At 43.1% G+C, this 25,470-nt stretch overlaps 1 protein-coding gene across 3 annotated transcripts in view; it reads right to left on the bottom strand.

Moving 5' to 3' along the window:
* Positions 1–25,470, bottom strand: part of MCF2L (MCF.2 cell line derived transforming sequence like) — a 266,086-nt gene that overhangs the window by 17,684 nt on the left and 222,932 nt on the right. For all 3 annotated transcript variants that reach the window (XM_034758135.1, XM_034758134.1, XM_034758136.1), the window contains exons 8-21: positions 23,974–24,123; positions 22,212–22,336; positions 16,704–16,818; positions 15,470–15,589; positions 14,516–14,707; positions 14,042–14,233; positions 12,705–12,864; positions 12,483–12,559; positions 11,258–11,334; positions 7,707–7,773; positions 6,774–6,889; positions 4,892–4,961; positions 266–358; positions 57–149 (exon numbers count right to left, since the gene is read on the bottom strand). In XM_034758135.1, coding sequence (XP_034614026.1) covers positions 57–149; positions 266–358; positions 4,892–4,961; positions 6,774–6,889; positions 7,707–7,773; positions 11,258–11,334; positions 12,483–12,559; positions 12,705–12,864; positions 14,042–14,233; positions 14,516–14,707; positions 15,470–15,589; positions 16,704–16,818; positions 22,212–22,336; positions 23,974–24,123 — 1,647 coding nt within the window. The remainder of the gene's footprint in view (positions 1–56; positions 150–265; positions 359–4,891; positions 4,962–6,773; positions 6,890–7,706; positions 7,774–11,257; positions 11,335–12,482; positions 12,560–12,704; positions 12,865–14,041; positions 14,234–14,515; positions 14,708–15,469; positions 15,590–16,703; positions 16,819–22,211; positions 22,337–23,973; positions 24,124–25,470) is intronic.

The raw sequence follows: 25,470 nt of genomic DNA on the forward strand, positions 1-25,470 counted from the left end.
TTAAAAATGTGCAACCTTCAAAACCATAAGCATTAATACCACTCTGTATCCCTTACCTTCAGCAGTAACTGATATTTGGTTATTCTCTGAACAGGTTTCAGTAAGTAGGAATCCAAACTCAGCTTGTGATCAAGTTTCCTCTGACATTCCTAAAATGAATTTAGCACTTCGTTAATACATAAAGTCTTTCTTTCAGCCTTAGAAACATTGAGAAAAATATATCAATTTACAAATACAAATATTTTGAAGAAATAAATAAGTATACCTGAAAAAATGCAGAGTCTGAAAACTGCCTCCATAAGCTTTCAGATCGGGGCTTATTTTGACAGTATTTTTCATAAATCTGGAAATCTTCCATCTGAATTTGGGGGAAAAGGTTGTTGTGAATTCGAGTACTGAACTTTTTAGTAAAAGTACTTAAAATTCTTAGGAATGCCTGCCTATGAGACTAAGAAAAAACAGGACAAACAACACTATAATTCCCTGGAACCTTATTGGCAAAAAATATTGTTAAAATATTCACTATCATTTTAAAGAATATTATGAATTTGCACATTGTATTGCAGAATTTCAAAACAACATTTTCTTGTTAATTCTTACTTCTGTTAAATATGTACAAGCAGTGGTGGACTTAGAGTTAGTGGGGCCCTGTGCTCAGCTTCATTTTTGGGGCCCCTCCTTGGGACCCAGCCAAGAAAAAGAACATTCTCTCTTATCCCCCCCTACCCCTGTTTTTCATTTTTTTAAATTCCTCCTCCTCCTCCTAGAAGTAATAGGACGTAAATGAAAATAAACTGAGGTACCTTGATTGTTTTTGTAGTCTAACTTATTTTTCCACAGACCACTTGAAAATCGCTGGGGGTCTTGGCGGACAACCTAGGCCTTGGCTACACTTACCCGCTAGTTCGACGGCTGGAAATCGAACTTCTGGGTTCGACTTATCGCGTCTAGTCTGGACGCGATAAGTCGAACCCGGAAGTGCTCGCCGTCGACTGCGGTACTCCAGCTCGCCGAGAGGAGTACCGCGGAGTCGACGGGGGAGCCTGCCTGCCGCGTGTGGACCAAGGTAAGTTCGAACTAATTCGAACTAAGGTACTTCGAACTTCAGCTACGTTATTCACGTAGCTGAAGTTGCGTACCTTAGTTCGAATTAGGGGGGTAGTGTAGACCTGGCCTTAATGATTTTTCCAAATATTGTTTGTACCATTAGCTAACTATTGTAAAGCGCTTTGGATAAGAGCACTTCATTAAAAGTAAAAAAATATTGGGATGCAGGGTCTGGCCAGGACTTAGGGTGTGGGAGGAGGCTCAGGGCTGGGGAAGGAGATTGGGGTGTGGAGCGCTTATCTGGGGCAACTCCTGTTTGGTGTGGGGAGTGCAGGTAGGGATGTAGGGGGGGTGCAGGAGTCAGGGAAGGCAGGGGGCTGGTGGTGTGTGAGGTGGTGCAGGAGTCAGGGCTGTGGGTATGTGAGGGGGTGCAGGGTCTGGAAGGGAGTTAGGGTGCAGGAGTGGGCTGGAGGTTGGGATGCGGGGTCTGGCCAGGAGTTAGGATGCAAGAGGGGGCTCAGGGTTGGGGCAGGAGGTTGGGGTGTGGAGCGCTTACCTGGGGCAGCTCCCATTTGGTGTGAGGGGTTCAGGTGGGAATGTGTGGGGAGGGTGCAGGAGCTCCCGTTTGGTGCTCAGGGGGGATGTGGAGGGTGCAGGAGTCAGGGCATGGGGCTGGGGGAGGTGGTGCAGCTGTCAGGGCAAGGGGCTGGGGTCGTGGGGGGGCTCCCAGCCCCCTGCCGTGAGCTGCTCACGGCAGGGGGGTAATGTGTAGGGGGAGTGCGGGCCCCTGCCTTTGCTCCGCCCTATCCCAATTCCACTCCCTTCCCCAAGGCCCTACCCCTGCCTCCTCCCCCCGAGCGCCCTGCAGCCCCGCTTCTCCCCCTCCCTCCTGGAGAGACCTGAGTGCCAGCAAACAGCTGTTCAGCTGTGGGGGCAGCGCTCGGAGGGGGAGGGGTGGGAATGCGGCATGCTCGGGGGAGGGGAGAGCTTGGCTGCCGGTTGGTGCAGAGCCTGCAGCAGGAGCCCCAGGAGCCGGTAGGATTAAGGTTCTGTCCCTGCAGATGCCCGGCCCTGGGGCCCCCTGTTGTTGGGGGGCCTCGTGCCAGGGCACCCTGTGTTTCACTGTAAATCTACCTCTGTGTACAAGCCATATATATATATATATATATATATATATCCATCCCTTAAAGTAATATATGAAAAAGAAATAAGTCTATATAGCATTCTAATAGTAACCAGAAGTACAAGCAAACAGTAATAAAATAGAGAGATGCTCTTTAGAGGTAGGTTGCTATGTCACCAGCTGCATCCAGGTGATAAATGTTGCCGATAGCTAATCCATAACAAGCCTTTGCTATCCAGTCAGAAATAATAAGTGCTACTACCATCAATAGAATCATGTGGTATACTCTTGTAGAGTGGGGCGAAGCCTTTGTAGCACATAATTTATTCAAACACTTTTGCAGTTTTTCTGTTTGGGAGTTATCTGCATACAGATTTGAATTTGATGAATTTGTTCATTATTACAAAGTGTTCAAACACTTTGCACTAACATATTACCCAACTGGTTGTGCATTAGTCAATGTCTTCAAGGGTTTTACTATTTGTTATTCAAGGATATGTCTGATCACGTAAGCCATGTGGTATTATTTCTGCTCCCTGACTGCATGATTGAAATTTTTTAAAGTAGAGAAACGTTTGTGTTATATTCACATAGGTATTTATGAAGCTATCATCTTCTGGGTCAAATTTGCCCCTGTAGAGAGGGCCAAGACAAAGCCTAAGCGATACGCAAGTTCTACTTTAGCCCTCTAAATAGAGTTTAAATGAGGCTTACATGTTACATAGGCTTTATGCTGGCCCTCTGCAGAGTAGTGAGTTTCATTTTCTGACCAAAAGTGCTACCGGTTGTGAATATTATGAAAGCAAATGCAAGTTTTTATTTTCATGAATATTTGCGATTAGTTATTTTATTGTAGTATTTACCCAGCTCTACTCTCTTTTCGGTTTCTTTTCTATTTCCTCTGTGGAAACAGCTCAGTTTCCTTGCTGAGTTCATCCCAAGCCCAGTTTCTTTGAGGCAAGCATCTTGAATATCATGTTTGGGTTTAACTTTGTGAAGAAGCTAGTTTTTAAATCAAACAAACCTATTCATATATATATATTTTTTAAAAGCAACACTTATGGAGTCTAGCCCACTATTTTAGGAGCAAACACTGGTGTTAAACAATTGCTTCAAGTCACACGTGTAACTATAATAGCATTGAAAACATTCACCCAAATGGATCACTATGTTAGCTAACATTTCAATGCTTTAAAACTGGGGTGGGCAAACTTTTTGACCCGAGGGCCACATTGGAGTTGCAAAACTGTATGGAGGGCTGGGTAGGAAAGGTTGTGCCTCCCACAAACAGCCTGGCCCCCGCCCCCTATCCGACCCCTCCCGCCCCCCTCAGAATCCCAGACCCATCCAAACCCTCCTGCTCCTTGACCCCTAACCGCCCCCTCCTGGGAACCCGCACCCCTAATCGCCCCCAGGACCCCACCCCCTATCCGACCCCCCTGCTCCCTGTCCCCTGACTGCCCCCTGGGACTCCCCGCCCCTTATCCAACCCGCCGACCCGCTTACCATGCCACTCAGAGCAGCATGTCTGGCAGCCGCGCTGCCCAGCCGGAGCCAGACACGCTGCCGCGTTGCTTGGCAGGAGCGTGCAACCCCGTCGCCCAGAGCACTGCCTGCACAGCGGTGTAGCTGTGTGTGTGTGTGGGGGGGGCGCAGCAGGGGAGGGGCCGGGGGGTAGCCTCCCTGGCCAGGAGCTCAAGGGCTGGGCAGGACAGTCCTACAGGCCGCATGTGGCCCGCAGGCCATAGTTTGCCCACCTCTGTTTTAAAAGGTATGTTGGCTCATCCAGTGTAGCAGTTAATGGGTCATTCAATTCTGACCTCTGAGTTTAAGAATTTGCATCGATTTTAAAAATGGATATTTGTCCTCATTTACAAAGAAAAATACTATTGTAAAAAACCCTCACAAATGCATTAGAAAGTATTAATGGCTGCAGCAAACAATGGCCCAACTTTAGTCTTGGCATGAACAGGTGCACTCAGTAAATTACAATGGCATTGCGCCTATTTTTATGTAACCCCTTTAGAGAGGAGTGCTCCTGAAACACCACAACGGGTCTCTAGTGGACTGGCTCATTGACTACAGCATCTAAAGCCCATTTATGTTCTCTTCACTATGAGGGGTTTCCTTGGGTGGCACCCTTATAGGTGAACCAAGAACCCTGAGGAGAAAACGGAGAAGGCTGCAGCCAGACCTCAGAGCTGGGTTACATTTACAAGGCCTGAATTTGGCCCTATGACTTCCCTACGAGGGAGTATCATCACAGTCTCAGTTCCAGAATGATAAATGGCATTAAAAGACAACAAGGACCACTCCTGACTCCCTCCCGCCACCCAACCCCCTGCCCCAGCTCTGATCTCCTTCCTGCCCTCCAAACCCCTCAGTCCCAGGAGCACGCTCCTGCACCTCCAACCGCTCATCCCCAGCCCCACCCCAGAACCTGACCCCCAGCCGGAGCCCTAACCATCCTCCCCCTCGCCCCCCACACCCAACCCCTTGCCCCAGCCCGGAGCCCCCTCCCTCACCCTGAACTCCTCATTTCTGGCCCCACCCAAGAGTCTGCACCCCCAGCTGGAGCCCTCACCCCCTCCCATACCCTAATCCCAAATTTCGTGAGCATTCATGGCCCACCATAAAATTTCCATACCCAGATGTGGCCCTTGGGACAAAAAGTTTGCCCACCCCTGATCTAGTAAAACTCACTGTATACATGATACATACCCTTTCCAGAAAACACCTTCCCACCAGCTCTGGGTATTCTATGTAATTTTCTAGTTCTTTCAAGAATATTCTACAAAGAAGATAACTTTGTTAGGTCATATGACAAAATATACTAAATAAAAAAACCCAAAAAACAGTTGTAATAACTTAGATTTCCTTAGGCTTTCTCCACAGAATTCATTTTCTAAACTTTAGGGAACATCAGAGCTGTAATATTGTACAGGTTGAACCTCTCTATTCCAGCACTTCCTGGTCTGGCAAAATCCACGGTCCGGCATAGGTGCCGATTCTGGGGGTGCGCCAGGGCTGGAGCAGTCTCAAGGAAAAATTAGTGGGTGCAGAGCATCCACCAGCACCAAGCTCCTCCCTTTACCCCCCACCCTCTGCGCCTCTCGCATGCCAGCGGCTCCACGCTTACCAACTCTTCCTCCTCCCTCCCAGCGCTTTTGGAGTGCCACAAACAGCTGATTCGCGGCGTTCAAGCTCCAGGAGGGAGGGGGAGGTCCTGGGGCCGGCAGTTGGGACCCCAGACGAGGGGCCAGCGGCTAGGACCTGGGGCCAGCATCGGAATCCCCAGGCGGGGGGCCAGCAGCCAGGACACCAGGTGGCAGCGGGTCCCCCAAGTGGGGGGGCCATGCTGGGCACAAAGCCTAGAGGTGCTGCATCACCCCCCACACCCCTACTTCCCGCGCCTATGGAGACCCGCTGGCACGCTCCATTGACCTCCCGTGGTTCGGCAAATTCTCTGGTTCGGCACCGGTCAGGTCCTGAGGGTGCCCGACTAGAGGTTCAACCTGTACTACAAAACTAAACATGCTCACCCAAATCATTATTTGAAAGGGACACCAAATTTAAAAATTACATTTCTGAAATTTTTGTTTAACCTACTGTTAGAAATGGTACAGAAGATTACTATAACTGAACGGGATTGGAGAAAAATGTTTTCAGTTTGTTTACTTTGTGCATCTGGCAGCATTTTGTGCTATTTCCTCTAAGATAGTTTCACATTTTGTGTGGACTTTTCACCCAAAAAGAGTGAAAAAAACATTTAAAGAAATAGAAAACTGACTGTAAAACCACATACCTTGGCCCAAAGACAAGTATAGTATGTGAAACTACTTTTAAAAAAAGCCTAACTAGATCACACGTTGGCAATTTTCCAATCAAAATTGTTGGCCAAATCCTACACGAATGTAATAATTGTCCTTCATACTTAACTTTTTGAAATTATACTTTTATCTTTCCTACACCAGTTCCAATTCTGCCCTGTGGGGGAAGATCTGCTAAACAGTAACTATTAATTCAAACTCCTGTGAAAGGTCAATTTCCCTAATAGAGAGTGTAAATTCAGCAGCCACCACCATACAGAAGAATATCAAGGCTGGGATAAAATGGTTAGTGGCTGAGGCAAGAAGTTAATACTTAGTGGAAGGAAAAAAAGACCCATATCCAGGGATCGGTCATGTTATTATGGAGTGATGACAGTAACTTTGTAATGGTTGCAAGACAGTTTCTATTATATTTGAAACTGTTTAACTTCCTCCATTAATGGGTGAGTGAACGGACAGACTGCACACAGCAAAACACTGGTTGTTTTATGCTTTTTGCAGATATTAGATAGCTTCACACAGCTCAATGCAAGGTTCCTTGTCTCCCTTAGGTACTTTGCCTTCTTTTTCCTATGCAATATGGATTTAAATGCATCAGATACTGCGGAAGGACTAAGTCAGCGTCCTTTAATATGATTAAAAAAAATCCGAGACCCCTCCCTCACCCAAGCAGTACTACGTAAAATGGTATAACATATAACTGAAAACATTCATTCTCTTACCCTCACCCACCCACCCACCCACAGCTTTTTTGATTGAACACAAACACTAACCTGTTGTGAAAATGATAAATTTCTTCCATATTCCCAAACAAAATATCCTTCTTATTTAGGAGTCCTGGTGAAATGAGATGCATCATTAAAGGGTTGTCCATCTCTGCCGCATACCCCTGTGACATGGAGAGAGGCAGATTAAATTAGTTCCAACACCTGTCTCCCTTCCACAAATCAGTCTGCTAGCAGCCGATAAAGATTTCTGCATCAATTATGTAATATTAGCACTTGCAACATTGCTCTTCGAGTGCCATTAAAATGAATGCTCAGAAGGATTGTACACACACATTCATAGTCTCTAAAGAGTTAATTTGAAGAATTACTGAATGTCCTTGTTAAATAAAAATGCAACTAAGTTTACACAATCACCGCATTCAAGGCAAAGCTAGCATATTTCCACATCATTTATTCGTATGTAATTTGCAATTTTTTTTGTAACTCTTTGAAACTATCAGTTGAAATGTATAAAACTAGCTATAGTGTCTATGCAACCTTAAACACAGATATTTCAGATGACTGTTCTTGCTCATCCACATTTATAACGCTACTGCAGGTAACAAAAATCATTGCAGATCCTGTCCTTTAGTATTTTAAACACATCAAGAAATGCATGCAAAGTTGTTTTAAGTCTGACTTTCAAATGTAGACATTATCCACTGGGCACGATGAGCCACATTCTCTGGTCTGATCACCTAACATAGCTCAGGAGGGGAGAATGCAAAGGTGGCTTTAGACCATCACTGCTATTCCCTAAGCCCTGGGGACACTGGGGCAGTCCTCCCAAAATGATTTCTAGATAGATAATATATAAGGCAAACAAGTTTTTTTTTGTATTGTACATTTGCTAGAATTTATTAATTTAAGGATAAACTACTGAAGGTGTCGGCTCCTCAGAGGAGTAGCTCCAACAGATATATGGATAAATAGACTTACCTCAAGAACACAAAGAAGTTCTTCCACATATGCTCGTTCAGTTTCAATAAGTTCATTAATTACATGGCTGTTAACACAGATAATTAAGAAAGGACTGTTAATTTCACAGACTAATGAATCTCTTTATAAAATTCCTTAACCTATATTACAGACACAATTAATGCTGAAAATAAATATCATATATTTGCATATCCATATTTTATGTCAAAATGTCTTTCCTAAAAATGGGAGGGGTGGTGGATGCTGTTTAAATCAGAAAATTATATACTGAGGCAGCAGATTGTGACATCAAATGCTTTAAGCCTGGGTTCTGCTTCATTTTCAAGTGCTGCAGGAGCTGGAGTTAGAGCTACAATGTGCTACTGAAGATAGATTTTTACATTTTAAATTCAGTTGGTCATTTGATATTCAAGTCGTTTTATGTATCAGTATTTATAGCATATGATCAAGAAATATCATGCCATGTCTCTGTCACATTTGTTTTCCACAGTTAACATGGATTTCTTTCCCTCACCATGGTTTTGGGTGGGTGAAGTGTCACATGCTCATGAACACATGGAACTAACAGTGATGGATAGAGACGGCTAGAGTGAAGGATTTTTCAGATAGGTGAGCCACTACATTTCAGTCTGCAAACCCTGCTATGCCAATCCCAGATCCGTACTGGACCAAGATTACTAATTTTGGAATTCATATGGTGGTTCTGTGATGTGGACAAAGGAATACTAGGGACTTCCCCAACATAGAGTTTAAGGCCAGAAGGGACTGACAGATCAAATAGTCTGACCTTCTGTATATTACAGGCCACTAACATCACACCCAACAACCAAAACTAGAACAAAGCACCACAGCCGGTAGGAGACCAAACCATTAGGTCAGGCAGAAAATGGGGAAAAATTCTTTCGTGATCCCACATATGCTCAGCACGTGAGCAAGAACTAGCCGGCCAAGCCCCTGAGAGAATTCTCAGTACCACCTCAGAGCATAGGCCCACCCAATCCAGTGTCCTGTCTCCAGCAGTGGCCATCTCTAATCTTTCAGGGGAAGGAGAAAACACCCGCACCAGAATACACTGGGGCAAGGGGAATCTTTCCTGACTCCTGCAGGGGACTAGCTGAAGTCCTGACGAATCAGATTTTAGACACAAACAACATGAACTGGAAGTGACCCCCAGGTCTGCTGAGCCCTGACCCCTACCATCACAAGCAGGGCCGGCTCTAGGCACCAGCAAAACAAGCTGGTGCTTGGGGTGGCACATTTTTAGGGGCGGCATGGCCGGCGCCAGAATGCCACCCCTAAAAATGTGCCCCGGCCACCCTTAGCTCACCTCTGCTGCTGCTGCCACAGCGCGCGAAACAGCTGATTCGCGCGCTGCTGCTCGCCCTCCCTCCCAGGCTCTCAAACCTGGGAGGGAGGGGGAGACTCCGAGTGGCCGCGGCGCGGGCGCCGCTTCTCCCCCTCCCTCCCTCCCTCCTAGGCTTGAGAGCCTGGGGGGAGGAGGCAGGGCTGGGGATTTGGGGAAGGGGCGGAGTTGAGGCGGGGCCGGGGTTGGAGTAATTAAAGAATGTGGGGGGGGGGGGGGGCGGCCAAAATTGTTTTTGCTTTGGGCGGCAAAAATCCTAGAGCCAGCCCTGATCACAAGCAACCCCATCATACAGTCTCACTCCTAAATTTGTCAATCTCACACCTAAAACTGATTAAGTTGTTTGCTGCCCACAACTCCTATCGGGAGGCTGTTCAGAAACTGACTCCTGATGCTTAGAAACCTTCTTCTAATTCCCAGCCTAAACGTATTGATGGCCAGTTTTTACACATTTGTCCTTCAGCTTAAACACAGATCAAACAGCCACACAAATTTCAGGAAAAATCATCTAAAAATTGCGAAGTATGGTGACCAAAACCTTTGGTAGTTTATTTAAGGCTTGATAACTATTCAAACCTCTATACCAGAGGTAGGCAACCTATGGCACACGTGCCGAAGCCGGCACCCGAGCTGATTTTCAGTGGCACTCTCACTGCCTGGGCCTGGCCACCAGTCCGAGGGCTCTGCATTTTAATTTCATTTTAAATGAAGCTTCTTAAACATTTTAAAAACCTTATTTACTTTACATACAACAATAGTTTAGTTATATATTATAGACTTATAGAAAGAGACCTTCTAAAAACGTTAAAATGCATTACTGGCATGCAAAACTTTAAATTAGAGTGAATAAATGAAGACTTGGCACACCACTTCTGAAAGGTTGCTGACCCCTGCTCTATACCTATCTAAACTGAAACTTTAAAATCCCCTTTCACTAATGCATTTATCATGGAAAGTTGGCCTGGAGGAAGTGAAATTAGATACATGGTACAACCAAAATACAATCTGCAGACTAAAAATGGGAAAATATCGTCCAATGTATACCACAGAGCACAACTGATTCATTTCCACTAGCTTAGATTACCTTCCATGAGAAGTACACCTCAAAGTCTGGAGCAGGGATTGGCAATCTTTGGCGCGCGGCTCGCCAGGGTAAGCACCCTGGTGGGCTGGGCCAGTTTATTTACCCGCCACGTCTGCAGGTTCGGCCGATCGCGGCTCCCAGTGGCTGTGGTTTGCCGTTCCAGGCCAATGGAGGCTGCAGGAAGACGCGGCCAGCACATTCCTTGGCCCACGCCGCTTCCTGCAGCCCCCATTGGCCTGGGACGGCGAACCATGGCCAGTGGGAGCCACGATTGGCTGAACCTGCAGACGCGGCAGGTAAACAAACCGTCCCGGCCCGCCAGGTGCTTTCCCTGGCGGGCCACATGCCAAAGGTTGCCGATCCCTGGTCTGGAGGCTTGATTGGGGGGGAGGGTTTGAGCTCAGTGGTTTGAGCATTGGCCTGCTAAACCCAGGGTTGTGAGTTCAATCCTTGAGGGGGCCACTTGGGAATCTGGGGCAAAATCAGTACTTGGTCCTGCTAGTGAAGGCAGGGGGCTGGACTTGATGACCTTTCAAGGTCCCTTCCAGTTCTAGGAGATGGGATATCTCCATTATTATTCAGAGAAACACATGAAAGCTCAGACACTTCTCTGAATCGTAACCAAATGTAAAATTAAACAGTTTTCTTAAGGTTCACTTTTCAAAAGTTACAGCATCGTCTTAATATCTGTTGATTTAATCTTGTCATAAACATGGGGATGCTTAGACAATCCCAGCAAGTTGCAGTCTTGCGGCCAGTGGAGAAGACAACTGCAACGGGGGAGGGGGAGAGGGTCATGTTCAATGTGCAGTCGAAGGTATGCTTTTACAGAAGGTTTATACAGCTGATTGAAGGAAGCAGAGCACAAAACCAACTACGAAGGAGGTTGGAAGATACAATTTTGAGGAGTTTAAGAAGTCTAAATCCTCCCATATCACTCTTGCTGAAGGAAGACGACTTGTAAGGGACCATGCAAGATGGAAGTTCATTTTATGCACCCCTATGGCTATATCATAGTCATATGAATCTGCTGAACCAAATGGTAGACCTTGATCAGTCCAATCAGAAAAACATGCTGGCTGTTGTATACTAAGCTGTACCCACCTTCGTAACACAGCTAGATTTTCTTCATCATCCATCACAGATCCACCTCTGCTTTGACGGATTTCACTCATTTCACTCTGGAACACAACGTGAAAAAGTATGTCAGAGGGAAAATAGGAAAATGTACTTCCAGTCTATTTGCTATACCATTGACATATGGATCTGTTCTTTTATTTACAAGAAAGGCTGCAACTATTAACAATGAAGGTAACTAGGAGGCAAATTCAAGGGCAAAAGAATGAAAGTTTATCAGATGGTCTCTGGGAACATCAGAACATTTGGATAAATGGGGTATCCCACAAAAGAGGAAGCCAGCCCACCAGCTTAGAAAGGTTCTGCTTTTGCTTTTCTTCCCAGCAAAAATGATCTCAGGGCAATGGTATAACCCTAGAGCAGAGGTTCTCAAACTGTGGTCCATGGACCACCAGTGGTCCATAAGCTTCATTCAGGTGGTCTGCAGACAGCTTCCTCTAAGGTGCACACCTGGGCGGCCGCACAAAAGAGAATGAAGAGCCACCCACCTAATTAGTGGAGCCGCACAAGCATGGCTCCACTAATTAGGTGCCTGGCCCCTGAGAAGATGCATATGTAAGGTGAGGTGGTGGCCTTGGGGGTAATAAGGGGTAGGTGGGAGGGAGCAGTGGGGTGAGAAGAGGGGGTGGGGGGAATTTGGGACATGCAGGGCTGTGGTGGCCAGAGAAAGAGGTGACTTTCCCCAGCTCCAGGGCTGCGGCTGCCGGAGAGAGACGGCCCTGCTTCCCAGCCTCAGCTCTGTGGGTGCTGTGGCGGGAGAGAAAGGGCACATCCATCATATTAGAAAGGTAAGACTATTGATATTAAAATATGAGTTGTGTGCTTTTATTTGTAGACCAAAAAACGTTAATTATTATTAAGTTTGTTTTTTATATAGTGCTTTTATCCAAAGCACTTTACAATAGTTAGCTAATGGTACAAACAACATTTGGAAAGAGCATTAAGTGGTCCACCGAGACTCAGCAATTTCCAGGTGGTCTGCGAAAAAAAAGTTTGAGAACCATTTCCCCAGAAGACAAAATGGAACTCTATTTTAACCACAACTTGATTTACCAGAGCTCTTTTGTCTGGAGCTCTCTGTATTTCTTTGAGTTTTGTTACTTCACAAAGCACTATGACTTTCTCTAGTTCTCTGTGTGTGCACACGCGTGCACTGGAGACAATGATCAAGATGAAACAAATTCAGAATTACTTTTAGTCTTCTGTAGTTCATTCTCCGGAGCATGTTATCGTCTGTGTTGGACACATAGTCAGAGCCTCTTCGAAGACCTGGTACAGAATCAAACAGCAGCTGTTAAACTGGAGCAGGTTTGACAGAGGTCTTTTGTATAACCACAGACAATAGCTTAAATTCTCTTCAAGTTCATTGGCATAGTGCAGGAACCTGATTTAATAGCTTTTTGCAGCAATTTACCTGGAGAGACACAAGGAGATTTTACAAAGACTTCAGGTCTTGGTGCCACTGGCTGAACTGGACGGGTCTGCTTAGCTGCCAGTTTTTTAAGGCTCACTTGTCTCTTTTGAAACATTTCTTCCATGCTTTCCTGCTTTTGAAAAACTTTTTGCACATGTTCCTGTAGAAATAGCATAAAATTATCACGATTCTGAATAAGTCTACAAGTCATGCTGTCATTTATGGTACAATAACCTCCAATATGTGCAGCTTTTATATAGCATATAAAAAGGAACACGTAGAAATAATGTTCTAAACTTTAAAGAGAGAAATTCTTCCCTCATTCTAACTAAAATATAATTTATAATGCCAGACTGAGACATTTAGTTCCAATTACATTAATGTACATCAACATCAAAACATTTCACTGCTGACCAGGTTGTAAATTTAGGGAAATCAAATAAATAATGATTGATTCAAACTTCCACATTAAGGGTAAATGTTTCAAAAGTACGTAAGTAGCATATGAGTCAAAGTTCCTATTTTTAAAACAGACTTTAGCACTTAGGAGCCTAATCATCATTGAAAATCAGTGGAACTTAGCCTCTTAAGTGCCAGAGTCACTTTTGAAAATGGGACCTATACTTCTATGTCACTTAAGGATTTAGGACAACTTAATTACATTACATAATAGAATAGCAAAGAATGGTAAGAGACACACATGAAAGTGACATTGCATTTAGAACAATTCATTTTTCTAAAGAGCATACCTATGTCATAGAATCAGTATTTGCTATAATATGCAACACACCACAAGAACTCATTTGATAGAATATCTTTTGAACACGACTATCCAAGAAACTAGGGCCACTGCTACATCTCCTGATGTCTTTGGCAGCAAACCAGAGGCAGGAGTTGGGGGGGGGTGGGATGGGACAATCAAGCTAGAGGCATGTTTGTCTTGTGACTCCCAATCACATCCACTGGTGCACAGTGCCCTGGAAGAGGTAGAACTGCTAACCATCCTACATTAAAGCTGTCATAGCGGGTGGCCTTGGCTGCTGCAGGGGAAGTTTTTAAAGGGGAAGACCATCCCTTCCTCCTCCATACCCCAATAAATAAAAGCAGTCCTGGGTCCACATAAAAGTAGGGCTGGGCTAGAGCAATACTGGTGCTGCAGTTCCCAGCAACCCCCCCAGTGCTGCTCCCAGCTACTGCAGGTGGAGTTGGTGAGTAGGATGAGCAATCAGGCTCAAAGTGCTATATGGTTTACTATTAACATCAGCCCTGCAAAAAACCAAATCTAAAATTAACAGCAACTGTAAATATATGTGCACATGCATAAATCCTAAGGGTACCATTAGGTCCTGGTTGAGAATGGGTTCATATAGTTGGTAAACTTTATTCGGTTCCTTGATTTTATTGTCTGCCCCCGTGTCCAAGAATTTCTCAATCTCCTGTAAAGCTGATTCTGCTCCGTCCTGGGACTGGCATTTGTCTACAGGCTGTGACGCTAGAAGGTAAATGCCTTCATCACACCACCTCATGGACTGGAAACACACAGGAAACGGGAAAGAACACACATCAGTGGAAACACTCAAGTGAATGGTTAGCAGAATACACTTCACACATTTACAAAATGTTCAGCTATGTGAAGGGGGGGGAAGTCAGATTTCTGATTTTTTTTTCTATTAGCAAATGCCCGTTTTACACTGGAAACATTCTTCCTCTACTGGTCATTATTTACTTCTCAAACATATGGGGTCATCACATGTTTGCAATATTATTAGCAAGTGAGATGGGAAGCAGAACTATTTCATATAAAAACTTACCTTCTCCAATAGACTATGCAGTTCTAGAGATTTGTTAAGAAGACCTCTCCTCTTTTCTGTCTCTGTAGCAAACGCATCACAGAGATGATGGAGCTCATTGCACTTTGGAAGAATGGAGTCCACAGCATAGTGGTTGTTTTGAACAAGCTGGTCACCTTGAGAAGCTAGCACCCTAGCTTTTTCTAAGGATTCCTAAGAAAGCAAAACATTTTAAAAATACTAGATTTAGTTAGAATGTTCGGGGTTAACATTCTTTAAAAAGCTCCCAAACTAAAACTCAAACACGTATTCTGCTATGGAAAAGTGCATTTATTTGCTATGCAAATAATTTCATTTATTAAATTGTTAACTGTTGCATTGTCTAATAAATAAAGGTGTTTTCCTGTCTTTCCAGATGTCCAAATACTTTGGTGCTCCTCTTCAATATAGTATCTGTGTGCTTCACAAACATGAATGGATTTAATCTCACAACACCTGTGCAGTCAGAAGTACTATCATTATGTTACAGATAGGGAGCTGAGGCACAGACCGATTAAATGACTTGTTCAAAGTCACACATAAAAGCTGTGACAGAGCCAGGAATCAAACCCACATCTCCTGAATCCAGACCAGTGCCTTAACCACAAGGCTTTACAATGGTTATCCATATGTACATAACTATTTAACTATTCCACTACAAAATATACATAAGAAAACTGAAAAAAATGTTCTCCATTTGTGTGTCCACAAATGTTTGCCAGTCACATTTTTAATTTTTTTTGATAGCCTTATCAGTTCTAAATTTTAATGACACTGGTTGTTTTAGTCATTGGGAGGAAAAGACACTCATTCTATCCAGTTCTGAGTTTTGGCTCTGGGTCATAAAATATATTCAGTAACTAATTCCTGCATTTTTTTCCAAAAAGCAAAAATATACTGTAGACTAAGAAATATGAAGGAATTACAAGAACATACACGTGATTTTTCTTCAAAGTTGGAAAGCTCCTTCAGAATGTGCTCCACATGTGAAACGCTGTTTCCCACATCTGTGAAAGCAGATAACCTCTCGGACGCTATACTCAAAGCTGCTTTGATCTGAAATGAGAGACAACAGTATATCCAAGAGGGTGATTTCATTTGCCTCAGTAATAAGACTAGTGCTATACAGCCAGCATCATCTGCTGCTACATGACAACTGGTTTGTAAGGAACCACTGAATAGCTGTGCCCATTGGTCAGTGGAGATTAGAACACTGCAAGGGGAATACACTTTGTCTTTAGAGAGAAGCATTCAAGCCAACAAGGCTCCTACTTATATCATTCCCTAGTGACCTGATGAAGAGCTCTGTGCATCTCAAAAGCTTGTTTCTTTCACAAACAGACATTGGTCCAATAAAAGATACTACCACACCCACCTTGCCTCTCTCAAACCCTGGGACCAACATGGCTGCAACAAGACTGCAAACATCACACCCTAATGGTAATCCCTGAACAGAAGTGAAAGTAAGCCAGTACACCATGCTGGACCAGACCGGCTGGTGATTTAAAGGGCCTGAGGCTCCCCGCAGCAGCGGCGGAGCCCCGGGCCCTTTAAAGCGCCACCCAAGCCCTGCTGCCAGAGCCCTGGAGTAGCGGTGGCAAGGCTCCCATGGTGATTAAAGGGCCCGGAGTTCCGCTGTGGTAGCGGCGGGAGCCCTGGGCCCTTTAAATCACCCGAGTCCCAGGGCTCCCAGCTGCCTCTGCAGCTGAGAGCTCTGGGGGTGATTTAAAGGCCCTGGGGCTCCCAGCCGCAGCCCTGGGACCTTTAAACCTTAATTTAAAGGGCCCGGGGAATTTAAAGGCCCCGCCTCTTCCGGTTGAGGCCACACCTCTTCCAGCTGAGGCCACACCCCCTGCACAGGACTCCGGAGTACCGGTAAATCCTTTAAGTTACTTTTACCTCTGTCCCTGAAGCATCACTGACAGTAATTGACTGCCCAGAGGGTACATAATGTGATAGTGGAATGTAAGACCAAGGCAAGTACAAAAAAGTTTGGAAGAAAAATTTCAGTTGCATGTGACAGATGCATAAATAGGTAAGGGAAAAAAATACATTGCCTTAAGGATCAGAGGGTGTTCAGTGTAAATAATCTGGGAAGTGTTTTTGGATCCTTTGGGAATGAAGGTGGTGACATAAATGTAAAATATTAAAACACCATCAAGAAACTCACCTCTCTAAAAGTTTGTTCAAAATTCCGAAGCTGTACACACTGCTCAAGCTTTTGTTGATGTTTAGCCCAAAATTCATCAAAGGCAATCTCTGTTTCATCTAATTGAGCCAGAAGCCTAAAAGAAAGTTCAGGATTAAAGTGATGGTTACAGTCTAAGAAACAATAGCATCTTTTAATGGACAACTCAAAGCCTACCTTTAAGTAATCTTTTTCTAAGCAATCTGATGGACTATTGTTAGCAGTAGAGTAGCCAGTGTTCCTAAACTACTAGGTAGCTTTTCTTCATTTTTGATATTGCATGTAAGTGGTTTCTTGAATAATACTGATGTAAAACAGAAATCCACCATGAATGTTAGCATTTATGGAAAACTGATAGCAATGGCTAGATCTAGATGCAGCACATACCCACATCTAAGTTCTGGTTTGCGATACCCTTCTCTCTCCTGTGCAGAGACTATTAATCTGCAGTTTTATGCTACCGGTATATACAAGTGTGTAGTAGTGGCTGTGATAAATAAGAACTTGTTTCACTTGTAATTTAAGACAGGTTTGAACCCAAATGTTTTATGTCTATTTTACTGTTCAACCTACCTATGTGTATAGACAAGAATATTGCACTTAGCACTATGGTATCTGAGTACTTATCCTCACAATGTACATTTCTGTAATTAGGGTATAACAGTATGGCTGCAGGTCAGGACTAAGGTGTATTTTGCCTCACTTACAGCATCATAAAAATTCACCAGAATTTTGAAAAAAAGATTTTAAAGCATTTAGGAGTTGGATGAATTAAAAAATTAAAATTAATTCAGAAGAGGAGATTATATGGACTCTGTAGTTCACTCCAGCTTTCCTCTGATATCATAGCTATGTGGGACATTTTGGATAAACTACTCAAAACAACGAACAGATGGCTTGTAGATAACTAATTGCAGTGATGGGAGAAATGAAGTTGCTTCTGCCAAACTCTGTTAGTTGGAATGCCAAGCTCTACAAAATGAAACTGCATGGAAAATGTTGGAACTAAAGCAAATATATAGAAACACAAAATGACACACAGAAACAACTTAAAATACCAACCTAGGAAAATTATCTATGTTTTGATAATACTGTTCAAATTTGTATCTCTGTGTTATGGTCATATAAAGGCTTAAAATTTGGCAGTAAATTAAGACGAAACACAGAGGAAAAGCCTTAATATCGAATACTTAACTACAGGTTTGATTCTATTTTTTATATCAGGCACCTAGCAATTGCTTAAAAAAATGTTTAAGCCCGTGTAAAAAGGCCAGCGATACACCAAAAGCTCTGCCCTCACCCATGCATAAGGTACTCCTGGTGGAATTCTGCATCAAAAAATTAAAAATTCTCTGCCGAAGAATTAAAAATCCTGTGCATAATATTTTAAAATTCTACAAAATTCTGCAAATTTTATTTGTCAAAACAACACTACATGATCATGCCGGTTTCAATTATTTTTAGGGCTGTCAAGCCATTAAAAAAATTAATCACAATTAATTGCACTGTTAAACAATAATAGAATACCATTTATTTAAATATTTTTGGATGTTTACTACACTTTCAAACATTTATTTCAATTACAACACAGAATACGAAGTGTATAGTGCTCACTTTATATTTATTTTTGATTACAAGTATTTGCACCGTAAAAAAACAAAATAAATAGTATTTTTCAATTCACCTAATACAAGTCCTGTAGTGCAATCTCTATCATGAAAGTTGAACTTACAAATATAGAATTATGTACAAAAAACTGCATTAAAAATAAAAAATAAAACAATGTAAAAATTTAGAGCCTGCAAGTCCACCCAGTCCTACTTCTTGTTAAGCCAATTGCTCAGACAAACAAATTTGTTTATATTTGCAGGAGATAATGCTGCCCACTTCTTGTTTACAATGTCACCTGAAAGCGAGAACAGGTTTTCTCATGGCACTGTTGTAGCCAGCGTCACAAGATATTTATGTGCCAGCTGCGCTAAAGATTCATATGTCCCTTCATGCTTCAGCCACCATTCCAGGGGACGTGCATCCATGCTGATGACAGGTTCTGCTCAATAACCATCCACAGAAGTGCGGACTGATACATGGTCATTTTCATTTTCTGAGTCAGATGCCACCAGAAGGTTGATTTTCTTTTTTGGTAGTTCGGATTCTGTAGTTTCCGCATCGGAGTGTTGCTTTTTTAAGACATCTGAAAGCATGCTTCACTCCTCCAGATTTTGGAAGGCACTTCAGATTCTTAAAGCTTGGGTTGAGTGCTGTAGCTATCTTTAGAAATCTCACATGGGTACCTTGTTTGCGTTTTGTCAAATCTGCAGTGAAAGTGTTCTTAAAAGGAACAACATGTGCTGGGTCATCATCCGAGACTGCTATAACATGAAATATACGGCAGAATGTAGGTGAAACAGAGCAGGGGACATACATTTCTCCCCCAAGTAGTTCAGCCACAAATTTAATTAACACATTTTTTTAAACGAGCATTATCAGCATGGAAGCATGTCCTCTGGAATGGTGGTCAAAGCATGAAGGGGCATATGAATGTTTAGCATATTTGGCACGTAAATACCTTGCAATGCCAGGTACAAAAGTGCCATGCAAATGCCTGTTCTCACTTTCTGGTGACATTGTAAATAAGAAGAGGGCAGCATTATTTCCTGTAAATGTAAATGAACTTGTTTGTTTTCGTTATTTTGTTTTTGAATGCAATTATGTGTAAGCAGAGTCAGGATAAGCTCTACCCTGACATCTGGTGGTGAATTATGGCGAGTGTNAACCCGGCCCTTGTTGCTGCCAACTTAGATGGGCAGAAGGGTTACATATGTAACCAAAAAAAAAAAAAAAATCTGCATTTGTAAGTTGCACTCTCACAACAAAGAGATTGCACTACAGTACTTGTATGAGGTGAACTAAAAAATACTATTTCTTTTGTTTATCATTTTTACAGTGCAAATATTTGTAATAAAAAATAACACTGATTTCAATTACAACACAGAATATAATACACCTCTACCCCGATATAAGGTGACCTGATATAACACTAATTCGGATATAACGCGGTAAAGCAGTGCTCTGGGGGGGCGGGGCTGCGTGCTCCGGCAGATCAAACAAGTTCGATATAACGTGGTTTCACCTATAACACAGTAAGATTTTTTGGCTCCCGAGGACAGTGTTATATCGGGGTAGAGGTGTATATATGAAAATGTAGAAAAACATCCAAAATATTAATACATTTCGATTGGTATTCTATTGTTTAACAGTGCCATTAATTTTTTTAATCGCAATTAATTTTTTTGATTAATCGAAAGCCCTAATTATTTTGGTAATTTTTTTCAAAATACCTGTCAGCAGGTAGGTCTGTAACAATACAGACACACACAAAAAATTCCCCAGAAGATGAGAGCTAAAGAAACTCCTATAAAAACCCAGTTCCCATTTCTCTGCCCCCTCCCCATCCTCCTCCCAGAGCCCAGCCAGGATGTCAGACACCAGGACTCCTCCCACCCTAGAGCCCAGATTACACCCCCCAGAGCCCAAATGGGGGCCCCCCCCAGCCCAGATACTCACCCTCCCCCCAGAGCCCAGCCATGGCCCCCCTTTTCCCAGATACCCACACCCACTCCCCACCAAAGCCCAGCCATGACCCAGCCCACACACCCGCCCTCCTACCCCCCAGAGCCCAGCTGTGCTTCCCTCCCCCCCGCCTAGACAATCTCTACTCCTCAGAGCCCAGCCTGAAACAGCCTGATGCTGGGACCCTGACTTTATAGAGTTTCCTGCACACTGCAGTCTCCTTTCCTCAGGATGTGCGGGGAACTGCAGCTGATGGGAACCCTCTAGCTCCCTCTCCCCCCAGGAGTGTCTTTTATGTGCAAGCTGGGCTCTGCCGGATCCAGTGGCCCCCAGAAGCACTGCAGCTCATTTCTGTGGGAGAAAGGAAATTCTGCGCACACAATATTAAATTATGCATTGCGCAGTGGCACAGAATTCCCCCAGGTGTAATTAAGGGAAAAGAACTCTCTCCATTTCAATCACCTTCTCAGACAAGGTCTGAGTAAATATATAGCGCTCTCTCTATGTACCCCAAGGTCAGCTAAGTTGGTCTCTTAAGCCCAAAGGGTTAGAGTTCCAGAGTCAAGAGCCCTCCATTGAGACCATCTTCCCTCCAGCCAGTTGTCATCTTGATAGTCCCAGCCAATCTCAACTGTCAGGTATGAGTGTGAGGAGATAGGAAGTCTCTAAACTAACCAGGAATCAAATAATAAAGTTCTTAATGGTCAAAACCTACACACTGAATTGCCAATCACAGTAGACTACAGAACAATGTTATGTGCCCTGCATCACACATTATAGCAAGGAACCACCACACACTGTTCTGCATTAGCTGAAGTTTCTGGGTGGCCTTTTAACTTATCCCAAGCAGACTGCATTGCACTACTCAGTCTAGAGCAATGGCTCTCAAACTTTCCAGTCTACTGTACTCCTTTCAGGAGTCTTGAGTACCCCCAGGTTTCACCTCACTTAAAAAGTACTTGCTTACAAAATCAGACATAACAATATAGAAGTGTTACAGTCACACTGAAAAATTGCTGACTTTCTAATTTTTACTATATAATTATTAAATAAATCAATTTGAATATAAATATTGTACTTACATTTCAGTGTATAGTATATAGAGCAGTATAAACAAGTCATTATCAGTATGAAATTTTAGCTTGTATTGACTTCTCTACTGCTTTTTATGTAGCCTGTTGCATAACTAGGGAAATGTCTAGATGAGTTGATGTACCCCCTGGAAGACCTCTGCGTACCCCCAGGAGTACACATACCTTTGGTTGAGAACCACTGATTTAGAGGTACCAAGGACATGAATGTCTCTGATGAAGTCTGTATCTGAAAGACTACAACCTTCTACCAGATGATGGAAGAAAAACACTCTTTGCTACAGTTGCTATATGGACATGCAGAAACAGCTGGTGACCTAACACGACTCTTAAGTTCTTAGTCATAAAAGGTGGACAAACACCCAAAAGAAGATGTCACTTCTGTTATCTTCCTCTTACTGCTTCCCCCAAAACAATATCACCCATCTTATTTGGATTGAGTTTCAGCCAGCCATCTCTCATACAAGTAGCAATCTTCTCCAGACAGTGGGACAGCTGATCAACTGCATCATCTGAACCAGATGAAATGGAGATACAGAGCAGAGTGTCATCAGTATGTTGATGGCACTGAAATCCAAACTGAATCCTTATCTCCCTCACATGCAGACTGAGCAACAACGGAGAAAAAAATAGAACCCTGCAGCACTTTGCTCAGAGGATTTGGAGCAGACGAGCTACTGCCTACTAACACCTTCTAAATATTTACCATCTTGAATCACTTTGCCAGTTTGCTAACTACATGTATAAAAATTAAATACTAGAAAATAAAATAAAATCAATGTGTAAAATAAAAACTAATGCACACTCCATATTTCATTCACCTCACCTTTCCACAGTGGTTTGATTGTCAAGCTGATCTTGGTTGAGTTTGTAGTCAGGGTTCTCAGCAACTGGCTTTCTATTACTTTCAAGAATATCATGTCCCTGTTCTAATGCTAACCTCAAATCCTCCTGCAGAAAACAAAAAACAACACGTTTTAGTGGTCTTTCTAAAGAAATATTGCAAAGTACCATAGATAAAGTGTTCTTTATAGGAAGAATAGCGAGAACAATTTAATAAAGTAATTTGGCTAAGCAGCAGTTCTGCAGAAAAGGGCCTGGGGATTACAGTGGACAAGAAGCTGGATATGAGTCAGCAGTGTGCACTTATTGCCGAGAAAGCTAACAGCATATTGGGCTGCATTAATAGGAGCACTGCCAGCAGATCGAGGGAAGTGATTATTCCCCTCTATTCGGCATTGGTGAGGCCGCATCTGAATTATGGCATCCAGTTTTGGCCCGCTCCACTACAGAAAGGATGTGGACAAATTGGAGAGAGTCTAGCGGAGGGCAACGAAAATGATTAGGGGGCTGGGGTACATGACTTACGAGGAGAGACTGAGGGAACTGGGCTTATTTAGTCTGCAGAAAAGAAGAGTGAGGGGGGATTTGATAGCAGCCTTCAACTATCTGAAGGGGGGTTCCAAAGAGGATGCAGCTAGGCTGTTCTCAGTGGTGGCAGATGACAGAACAAAGAGCAATGGTCTCAAGTTGCAGTGGGGGAGGTCTAGGTTGGATATTAGGAAAAACTATTTCACTAGGAGGGTGGTGAAGCACTGGAATCGGTTACCGAGGGAGGTGGTGGAATCTCCATCCTTAGAGGTTTTTAAGGCCTGACTTGACAAAGCCCTGGCTGGGATGATTTAGTTGCGGTTGGTCCTGCTTTGAACAGGGGGTTGGACTAGATGACCTCCTGAGGTCTCTTCCAACCCTAATCCTCTATGATTCTATGATTAAAAGTAATGAATTAAAGGTACTGAAGGTTAAACCTCAACATTTTCCAAGCTTGTTCCATCCTCTCAAACCTGTGTTGGAAGTTTCATGATAACAGACACTTTCTCAAGATTTCCAGTGCTTCCGGTTGTGCCACAATTACCTGGAGATTTTTTGCTGCTGTATTCTGAAACTGCTGGCAAACTAGTTTTGGTTCAAGTTATTAATGTTTAAAACAAATGTTATCTGAACTGGTTTGTCCATTCCTAATCAGAATTTCATATACACCTCTACCCCGATATAACGCGGTAAAGCAGTGCTCCGGGGGAGAGGCGGAGGGGAAGAGCTGCGCACTCTGGCAGATCAAAGCAAGTTCGATATAACGCGGTTTCACCTACAACGCAGAAAGTTTTTTTGGCTCCCGAGGTCAGCGTTTTATCGGGGTAGAGGGGTGTGTGTGTGTGTATGTATCTATCTCTATATCAATATCTATATCTATATACACGCCAACATTACTACAAATAAAAAAAATGAAAATCTATACATTCCCATTACTACATCTTTGGTTGTACAGCAATTTCCATTACAGAAACATAACATCATAATGTGTATGTGCTATATCTTCTTAGCTTCCAGGATTATTTTTGCAAGGAATCAAGATCCTTATTAAACTTCAAATATAGCCAGGCAGCTTTAAGAAGATTTCAAAGGTCTCACATTCTTATTATCATCAAAAATTTTTCAAAAACTCTATTTTTCTATTGTATTTTTATTGCTAGTTATAATTAAAATAATGTGCTAACTAAAAGCAGGGTACTTTCATACGATATACATACCTTCATTTTGTCCTTCTTTTCACTATGTGTTGCAAGAAGAGAGCTGGTTGATTGGACATCATTTGGTAGTTCTGTTTCAGCCAATTCGGTCCCAAAGGACTGAAGCATTTGAGCTGTTTGCTTAACCATTAGGGCGAAACTTTCTATGGCCTTTTGGAATATATAAAACCATTAAAGACATTTCATGCTCTGAACACACACACACACACACACACACACGCGCAACCAGGGATTTCCCTACAGCCCCCCTTCATCCCCCCTGAATTTCCCCAACACCGTCCCCCCAGTTTTGTGAATTAGTTACATGCAGTGTTGCCAATTTAGTGATTGTTCGGAAATTTGAATTGAAATTGAAACATTAATACATACTTTAAAAGCATATAAAGTGTATGATAAAATACATGTATCTGAAAAAGTATAATAGATTTGAAAAAGTATGAACAGACCAGCTTCCTTATACAGCTTTTGTTTTTATGATGATGTCAGTGCATTCATTTCGGTGATGTTGGTCAAATTATGATTTGTAAGCAAAGTCTAAAATGAGCTCTCCCTGACAGATAGTGATGAGCTGGGGGGAAAGGCTTCAGGACCAGATTGTATTTACAGTCACACCTAATCTACCTAGGTATCCAGCAAACAGAGCTGTGTTGCCCAAGTGATAGATTTTGGCTGGGGTTGGGTTACAAATCACTTGAATGCTTGTGTCTGAATGAAATGTTACTCTTATTGTATGGGTAAAGGGCAATAGAACTGTACTTAGCCTGTACTGATTGAGGGCATCAAGAGAGCGGGGGGGGGGACAGGTGTTTTGCTTGATGGTCTGCCTGAGTCACAAGTACTATTTGACCTGCCCCTCTCCCCTGTTTAAAGACAGAACTGATTAGGCTTCATAGATAGTCTTTTGTTTTGTTAAGTGACCATTACAGCTGAAATCACTGATAATCAGGTCTAAGTGGAAGAGAGGGCCCCGTATGCACTAGCAGCAAGGTTCCCCCACTGAGAGCTCAGCTGAAATCACTGACAGCTGGGTGGAACCTCAAGAGACATGCGAACAAACATGGGTGAGGCATCATATTTTCTATTTAAGCAAGAGATCACCACACACTACAAACTGGAGGCCAATGTTAAGTGCATTGTCACTTGTTCATCCTGAAGTTGAACACTGGTTCCAAACAAGACCAGCAAATGCTCACTATCTTTCTGCAAGAAACTCAGCTGACTGGCTAGAAGCATATGGTACAACAGTGAAAGACTCAACAGTTGAAAAAGTGAAGACCTCTCTCACCACATTCAAAAAAGTTGCATACACAGCTGATGAATGCACCGATGCAAATGGGCAAGTATTATGTCGTTGTGTACGTTATCTTGATGTCAGTGGTAGGCCAATAGATGCATTTCTAGATGTTCAAGTTATAGAAGACACATCGGCTGCATCTGTGACAACCCACATCTTAAAAGAGTTAAATGCTTGTCAATTGGACCCCAAACAGATGGTTG

The sequence above is a fragment of the Trachemys scripta genome, chromosome 1, assembly GCF_013100865.1.
Source record: "Trachemys scripta elegans isolate TJP31775 chromosome 1, CAS_Tse_1.0, whole genome shotgun sequence".
In the NCBI taxonomy this organism is placed as follows: domain Eukaryota; kingdom Metazoa; phylum Chordata; order Testudines; family Emydidae; genus Trachemys; species Trachemys scripta.